Raw genomic sequence first — 7,272 nt, 5'->3', positions numbered from 1 at the left:
CCCATCTTGGTTTCAACCAATAAGAAAAGAGGCGAGGGATTGCTATCAGAGTTCTATTTTTGTCGACTAGCAGAGTTTATTTTGTTCTTGTTTTTAATATTATCTGAGGAGATTTCTTTTAATGTAAATATGAAATGTTAAAAGATATATATAAGGTTATGGTTTAGGGTTTAGACTAAATTTTGGAAATAAATATATGATTTGAGACCAGATTTTGAAAGATTATAGCTTTATAATTCAAATTTAGAGTTTGAGTTTAAAAATATTATAATTGGAATATGTATTTATGTTATTTATGTTATAAGGTCTAAGGAATATAGTTTAGAGTATAGAAGTTAAAATTTAAAATGAAGTTTAAAGAAAAATAGATTTAGAGTTTAAGTTTAAGATTTGTGTTTTGGAAGTTTAGATTTGAAGTTTATATTTAGTGGATGTATGATTTATGTTTGAAGTAAGGGTTTAGGGTATATAGTTTAATTGAAGATTTAAGGATTTGTGGGTTAGAGTTAAGGTTTGAGATTAAGTTTTCAAAAAACTAAATTTGTTATAATTTTAAGATTGGAAGTTAAAGTATAAAAAGATTATAGTTTAAATGTTTTTTTATTAATAGTTTTCTAGTTTATGACATAAGATATATAATACATATGATGTTTATATTTAATGATTATATTATGATCATATCATTTTCAAAACAATTATTTATGTTTAAGTTTAGTTTAGTTTAGATTATAAGATAGAAAGGTTAGATTTTATGGTTTTATATAGGTTTAGTTTGGGGTTTAGGGTATAGAAGTTAAAATTTGAGTTTAGGTATTTAATAACGACTGATTTGCGACTATATGATATGGTCGGGACATGTAGTAGTAAAATAGTCGTTAATTAGGGACTGTTTTGCGACTACATGCTCTATACCTCAAATATGTTCTTAAAATTAGTGTATAGAGTAAGTAGTCGCAAAACAATCGTTAATTAACGACTATTTTGCGGCTACATGTACCGACTACATCATATAGTCGCAAATCCGTTGGTAATTAGCGACTGTTTTGCAACGTATTTTTTAAATCGCAGATTAGCGACTGTTTTGCGACTAAAAAGAGTTAGTAACAAAATAGTTACAAAACAGTCGCTACTCAGTCGGAATATTTTGCGACTGCAAAATTAGTAGCAACATGCAGTCGGTAATGTCATGTTTTCTTGTAGTGTGAAGAAGATAGCTACTCAATCCCTTTTCTATAATGTCTGGAGGTAGCGTAACTCTGCAGTTCACCTCAACGGATTCTTGCCATTGCAGACAACTTTCAGCACCATCGATAGGGAAATCCGCAATGCCATTAGTGCGAGAAGACATAGGAGGAATTTCACGACTCTTATGCAGCTTTGGATTAGATGATTCGTTCTTCTACTCTAATTTTCTATGCATACTTTGTTTTTTATCTTTTTTTTGCCAAGGTATCACTAACTAGGCTTTTGTAACCCTAAATCTTTCATTTTATGATATTCACATTTTAGCAAAAAAAAAAAAAAAAAAAAGTTGCTTAAACTTCAAAGCAGACTAAAATAAAATAAGGCTAAACGTTATAAATAAAAAATCTCGCTCCCTCCAAACGCAATGAAACGGCGCGTTTTCGTATTCACCTATGAAATTGGACGTAATTGACAAATAAATAAATCTTAGGGCTATTATCAGAAACTTCCGTAACGTATGGGGCATAACAGAATCATTTGAAAATTTATAACTCCCATAGAGAGAGCGAAGAAGAAGAAGAAGAACCTCTATCAGTCTATCAGAATCTGATCCCATCTTTCCTTGATTCTCAAGGCCAAAAGGTACGATTTTTCTCATTCTCCGTTATAGATCGGCTTCAGATTCTTCTTTCCTCGTCTATTGAATCGGTAGATCTCGAACCATTTCTTGTTTTTTTTGGTGTGATGCTATGTTTGATCCATGGATCGGGATTGATTTTTAGATCTGTTTCTCGATCTGATTGATGAAAGTCTCGATTTTTATGATGTGGGTCTCAGTCTTTGGTCTGAGTTTGGACTGTAGTGGAGCTGATTCGAACAGTTCTGTATCTGTTAGCAAAAAAAGAGAGAGATTGTTAGCTGTTTCAGACGTTCTCCTACGTATGGATTTGACTATTTCTTCATAAAGGGTTGAATCAATTTATAACCTTTGTAGCATTTTCTTTTTTCCTGGTTTGAGTTAAATGGTGTTTCTCAGTGGTGTTCATGTGGTTGCTCAAGTGAATTGTTGATTGTGGGTTTTGTTTTGATGTTGACTGTCTTCATTGTTAGGATATGGAGGATCATCCATTCTTCAGTGTCAAAATATCTGAGTTTTCCTCTTTTGTTGTTGTTTTCAGTTGAGTAAAGAGTTGAAAATGGAAGGGACTGTGTTCACGCCGTGTTTGGAAGGAATGAAGAATGTCAAGTCTGAACAAGGGGAGATGCTTACTAAGCCTTTTCTAGACCTCTGCAAGACCATCTTGCCTGTTATAGGTACCAATAAAAGGCCGAAACTTTTCTGTCTATATGCTTTTTTTGAGTGGAGCTTCTGATATTTTCTGGGGTGATATATATAAGCACAAGTATATCTTGTGATTTTCTGTTGTCGTTATATGCAATAATAAGTTTCTTTACCTTAAATAGACAATTGTTATGTACTTGTGTTTCCTATTTTTTAACTTAATTTTCTTTTGGTTTCTGTTTTTCCAGATAAGTTTGGAGCCGCTATGACTCTTGTGAAAGCTGACATTGGTGGCAACATATCGGTAAAGTTCTCTTCTAGTTTCCATGATTTTGGTAAAATCGTAGATCACAAATCTATTTAGCATTCATAGTACAAGACCATTGATAAAAGTGCATTGTCTGGCTCTGTTCTTGCTCTTCTTACCTAGTAATGTACAATGTCTCTTGTGTAGAGGTTGGAGAAGAACTACTTGTCTGATCCCGACAAGTACAAGTACTTGTACACCTTTGTTCAAGGTGAAATTGAGTCTAAGACAGCAAAAGGATCGTCTAGTTGTACCAACGGTCTTCTCTGGTTAACCAGGTAAACACAATACACACCTTTGTTATGAAGAGAGCTGCTTCTCAGAAACAGTTATATATATTGATTCTTTCAGAGCGATGGATTTCTTAGTGGAGCTGTTCCGCAACTTGGTAGCACATCAAGACTGGTCAATGTCACAAGCTTGTGGTGAATCTTACCAAAAAACACTCAAGAAATGGCACGGATGGCTCGCCAGCTCTACCTTCTCTGTATGAATTTACTTGCGCATTTATCTCCTTCTTTTCACTGTTCCATCCTCATTGTCTACAAACGAAATCTCATTTTGATTTCCTGAGAAATGGTAAACCTTTTCTGTTTCTCAGATGGCGTTAAAGCTTGCTCCTGACAGGAAGAAGTTCATGGATGTCATATCTGGTTCTGGTGACATCTACGCCGACATGGAAAGGTTTTGCACTGAGTTTGGTCCATTCCTTCAAGAAAATCACAAGTTTCTGGTAAACAAAGTGACTTTATAAACCTTTCAATCATCGCAATGTCTTCAGATTTTATCACTTAAGTTTTTGATCCTCTTGTTCTTGTCTATGCAGGCGAGCGTTGGTATGGATGACATGAAAGCTTCTTGAGCATCATATGATTACCACCTGTATCCAAATCTGCTTTTGTCAAAAACTTTGTCTGTTTTAACTTTTCTCCTTTGGATTCTAAAAATCATAAACCCATCAAAGAAACAGAATAATGTGTCAATTTCTATCTGAATGTTGTTCACTTTATAATACAAGTTTATAACTTTTATCTTCTCATTAGTCTTTTGTTTCCTAAGAAATGTTTCAATTATTTGCAGAGGTTACAAAATATATATGTACACTCTAAGATCTCCATTACAACTCTTAGATTTCCCACGTAGAAATATAAAATCAAATACACGTTTAGACATGCATGTGTTTTTTTATTAATAGTATATGATGTTCTGTTGTGGTCTTTTTTTCTACTTCCTTAAGACCCGGAAGATCCTCATGACAACTTGTTTCCCATGGAGGGTTGGATTGACTCAACGTTGCCTCCATTACCATCAACATTCTAAATATAAAACTACAAATTACCTGTAAACTACAGCTTTGATTAGAAAAGGAAAAAAATAAAAATTCAATGGTAAAAATAAAAACTTAGTGCTCTCCCTCTTCTTCTTTCTCTTGGTTGAGATTACAATCAACAATTCTGAGGGATCTCTTGATCCTTCTCTCTCTCTCTCTCTCTCTTCCTCTCTTCGTCAGAAAACCTTCAACATTTTTTCTGGTCAAGAAAAGAAAAATCCATGCGTTCAAGGTTTCTCTTATATTCTCTATCTTCTTGTTTGTGCCTGGGGACTTGTTCTTGATTTGTTTCTTGGTTTACTTTTCCTGCAAGTTTAGGTTTACGGGAGTTGCAAAGCTGTAACGATCGTTAAATCTTGAACGTAGAGATTGTCTCCGGCGTGTGGGTGGTTTACACACAAACCGGATTCAAAACCTTCATTAAGAGAAATGGCGACGACTATGAAAGGCCTTCTTAAGGGCCTTCGTTACATTACTCAAATTTTTGGTGAGTCTCTTTCGATATTAATTACCCTAATGTATTTCTTCCATCACAAGGCATATTAACCGTTCTATTATTACAGAAGACGAAGAGAAAGAAAAGGAGATGCAGATAGGGTTTCCGACCGATGTAAAGCATGTTGCCCATATCGGCTCTGACGGTCCAGCCGCCAATACGCCAAGCTGGGTACGCTCATTCATTTATATATCCATTTGTACGTATGTAAACTCATCATCATCGTTGCTCTTTCCGCAGATGAATGACTTCAAATCTCAAGAAAATGAGAACGCTCAAGTAGTTTCAAGAGGCAACTCCAACAAATACAACCCTCAAGGTTATATATCTTTCCTCTGTAACGTTTTGTTTCGTTCATTTAAAAGCGTCAAGTTGTAACGTTTTATCTTTTAACAGAGATGAACCAACGTGGAGCGGGGCTAAAAGAGCTACTTCCTCCGACCACAAACGAGAAACCGAAACATAAACACAGGCGTAAACCAGGAAGCAGCGGGAACGTTGCATCATCAGAGGAACCAGCGAAGCACTCATCAAGACATAACCGAAGCAAACACGGTTCGATGGACTCATCGTCTAGTGATCAAGAGCCTTCAGTACGTAGAAGGCGTAGTGGTGAAGGTTCTACTAATCCTTTTCCAGATGGTTCAGCTCCTCCACGGAAGGGTAAACCAAGGAAACAAAAAGGATCAATAGGAGGAGAAGGGTCGGTGAGGAGATCATCAAAAGGTAAACCAGATACTGAGAGTTGAGTTTGATACATGTAATGATGTAACGATATAAAACGAAAACATGAAATGTAATTTTTTTTTACGAGTTTTGTTTAAGGGAAACAAAAACAGTTTCTGATTCAAACTCACAAGGTCCATTGAAGGAAATGTATTAAGAGAACAGTAAGAGATACATATCAATCAATCATCTATTTCTTGCGGAGATCTATGCCAGCTTTCTTGGCGACAGCGTCGAGTCCGTTCTTCTCAATGGTCTTCAAGGCCTTTGTTGATAAACGAAGCTTGACGAAGCGTTTGCCAGCTTCCCACCAAACCTTCTTGTACTGTAGGTTGACGAACTGCAACTTCTTGGTCTTGTGGTTAGAGAAGGAAACTTTGTTGGCTCTGTTCGCTTTCTTCCCAGTAAAAGGACAGATCCTCCCTGACACAAAAAAAAAAAAAACAGTTTCAAAGGCAAAGAAAGGGCCAAATGTTTCAGAATCAGAAAGGTTTAACAGAGAGATATTAAGTCAAAGTTTATTACAAGACGAGAAACCAGAACTTAAAACACATACTTGTCGGAATCGAGACATAACTTGAGAGAATCCAACACACAAGCCTACCCGAACAATTTTAAAATACAAAACAGTACAAATACATTGATAGCTTATTACAAGACAAGAAACAGGACAAGCACGAGGTCTGTAACGGAACTTAAACACACTTGTCGTCGACACCTAGACATTAATTTAAAGAATCCAAACACAACAACTCCAAAATTTCGAAATTCGACATGAATAAACTCTTAAGAGACAAGGGGGAACTTACGGGCGACGATTGGCTGAAGACCGGGGAAGGAAGAAAGGGAGATGCGGTTGATGACGTCACTGGAGGGACCCTGCGAGATTCTTAAGCCGCTGAGCTGGGAGCTGAGGAAGCCGAGCTCAGTTGGCTTAGCGACGGACTTTGAGGATGAGGTCATTCGTAATCGTAGAAAAGCCCCTTGCGTCGCCATTGTCGTCATCTTTTTTTTGCTTCCCTCTTGTTACTCTGCTTCGAGAGGATTTGGTTGGATAAAGAAGAAGATTGGCTTCTTACTTTTCATTTGCAGACTAGGAAAGGAAGCGAACACTCTTTCTCATCCAGAAGGTTACCTTCTCTAAACCGTTCGATTTCGTGATAACCGGATAGCATTTATTTCTCAGTTTTTTATTATTTTAACTAGGATTCAAACCCCCCGCATACCGCGGGGGAAACAATAGTAAATTTTAAATATAATTTATAATGATAAGTTCGTAAATTATCTTTGAAATTTAGGTTAAAATTAATGTATTATATTAATTTGAATAATACCAAGATCATAATACATGATCATTGAATAAGACAAAATGTGATTTCTAATGCTATGTTTGAAATGATTTTTGAGTTTGTTATAGATTTCATCACTGAAATTAATAAAAATATTTTGCTGAATTTTATGTTTTTAGTAAGATGTTTCCAGTATAAACTCAAGACGTTTAGTGGAATTGTAACCTTGTAATGAACTAATATTGATAGAAAAATTTACACATCTAATATGGTGTATCCCAAAATGATTATATTCTATGGATTCTTGCCACTATTTTCTCTTTGTGCTAAATATATATATTTGCATCTCTAATTAAACTATAAATTTTACCAACAACCATAAAAATATTCTCATAATGTTCAAGGAAATTAACATTCAAAGTTATATAACTGGCCAACAAAAGGGTCAATATGCTAATTTAATGAGTATTCAGTATTGTTATAAAACATTAATATGGATAACGATTGAATTGTGCATGAATGCTATTTTTATAAATAATATTTTAATTTTTTTCAAATTTTGATTATAAAAATTTCTTTAGAGAATGAGACAGCAAAAAAAAAATCCTATTAATAATAAATTAATATCAGACTAATACAAAGAAAATTTGTCGTTTT

General features: G+C 34.9%; 3 protein-coding genes across 5 annotated transcripts; 2 read left to right on the top strand and 1 right to left on the bottom strand.

Moving 5' to 3' along the window:
- Positions 1 to 1,691: 1,691 nt before the first annotated feature.
- LOC106339413 (glycolipid transfer protein 1) lies at positions 1,692 to 3,813 on the top strand. 2 transcript variants are annotated; one of them, XM_013778214.1, is made up of 7 exons: positions 1,692 to 1,827; positions 2,364 to 2,499; positions 2,716 to 2,771; positions 2,922 to 3,052; positions 3,126 to 3,261; positions 3,376 to 3,507; positions 3,601 to 3,813. In XM_013778214.1, the coding sequence occupies exons 2-7, from the start codon at positions 2,382 to 2,384 to the stop codon at positions 3,634 to 3,636; spliced, it is 609 nt and encodes a 202-aa protein (XP_013633668.1). In that variant the 5' UTR covers positions 1,692 to 1,827; positions 2,364 to 2,381; the 3' UTR covers positions 3,637 to 3,813. The 2 variants fall into 2 exon arrangements, with proteins under 2 accessions (XP_013633668.1, XP_013633669.1); XM_013778215.1 differs by having other exon boundaries at positions 1,716 to 1,893.
- A 372-nt stretch (positions 3,814 to 4,185) lies between these two features.
- Positions 4,186 to 5,367, top strand: LOC106337554 (CRIB domain-containing protein RIC1-like). 2 transcript variants are annotated; one of them, XM_013776663.1, is made up of 5 exons: positions 4,186 to 4,336; positions 4,423 to 4,591; positions 4,671 to 4,771; positions 4,841 to 4,919; positions 4,997 to 5,367. In XM_013776663.1, exons 2-5 carry the CDS (start codon positions 4,534 to 4,536, stop codon positions 5,347 to 5,349), a joined length of 591 nt encoding a protein of 196 aa, XP_013632117.1. In that variant the 5' UTR covers positions 4,186 to 4,336; positions 4,423 to 4,533; the 3' UTR covers positions 5,350 to 5,367. The 2 variants fall into 2 exon arrangements, with proteins under 2 accessions (XP_013632117.1, XP_013632116.1); XM_013776662.1 differs by having other exon boundaries at positions 4,668 to 4,771.
- A 23-nt stretch (positions 5,368 to 5,390) lies between these two features.
- On the bottom strand, positions 5,391 to 6,405 carry LOC106337555 (50S ribosomal protein L28, chloroplastic). Its single transcript, XM_013776664.1, has 2 exons — positions 6,136 to 6,405; positions 5,391 to 5,749 (listed from the first exon to the last, which is right to left on the bottom strand). Exons 1-2 carry the CDS (start codon positions 6,329 to 6,331, stop codon positions 5,517 to 5,519), a joined length of 429 nt encoding a protein of 142 aa, XP_013632118.1. The 5' UTR covers positions 6,332 to 6,405; the 3' UTR covers positions 5,391 to 5,516.
- Between the last annotated feature and the right edge of the window lie 867 nt (positions 6,406 to 7,272).

This window comes from Brassica oleracea, chromosome C4, assembly GCF_000695525.1.
Source record: "Brassica oleracea var. oleracea cultivar TO1000 chromosome C4, BOL, whole genome shotgun sequence".
NCBI lineage: Eukaryota > Viridiplantae > Streptophyta > Magnoliopsida > Brassicales > Brassicaceae > Brassica > Brassica oleracea.
This window is presented reverse-complemented; position numbering and strand designations above follow the sequence as displayed.

Coding starts and splice junctions, on each gene's coding strand:
- LOC106337555 (XM_013776664.1), bottom strand. CDS start 6,331: ATGACGACAATGGCGACGCAAGGGGCTTTTCTACGATTACGAATGACC. Junction 5,750..6,135: donor TCTTCAGCCAATCGTCGCCC/GTAAGTTCCCCC, acceptor TTTTTGTGTCAG/GGAGGATCTGTCCTTTTACT.
- LOC106339413 (XM_013778214.1), top strand. CDS start 2,382: ATGGAAGGGACTGTGTTCACGCCGTGTTTGGAAGGAATGAAGAATGTC. Junction 2,772..2,921: donor ACATTGGTGGCAACATATCG/GTAAAGTTCTCT, acceptor TCTCTTGTGTAG/AGGTTGGAGAAGAACTACTT. Junction 3,262..3,375: donor TCGCCAGCTCTACCTTCTCT/GTATGAATTTAC, acceptor TCTGTTTCTCAG/ATGGCGTTAAAGCTTGCTCC.
- LOC106337554 (XM_013776662.1), top strand. CDS start 4,534: ATGGCGACGACTATGAAAGGCCTTCTTAAGGGCCTTCGTTACATTACT. Junction 4,592..4,667: donor TTACATTACTCAAATTTTTG/GTGAGTCTCTTT, acceptor CTATTATTACAG/AAGACGAAGAGAAAGAAAAG. Junction 4,772..4,840: donor CCGCCAATACGCCAAGCTGG/GTACGCTCATTC, acceptor CTCTTTCCGCAG/ATGAATGACTTCAAATCTCA.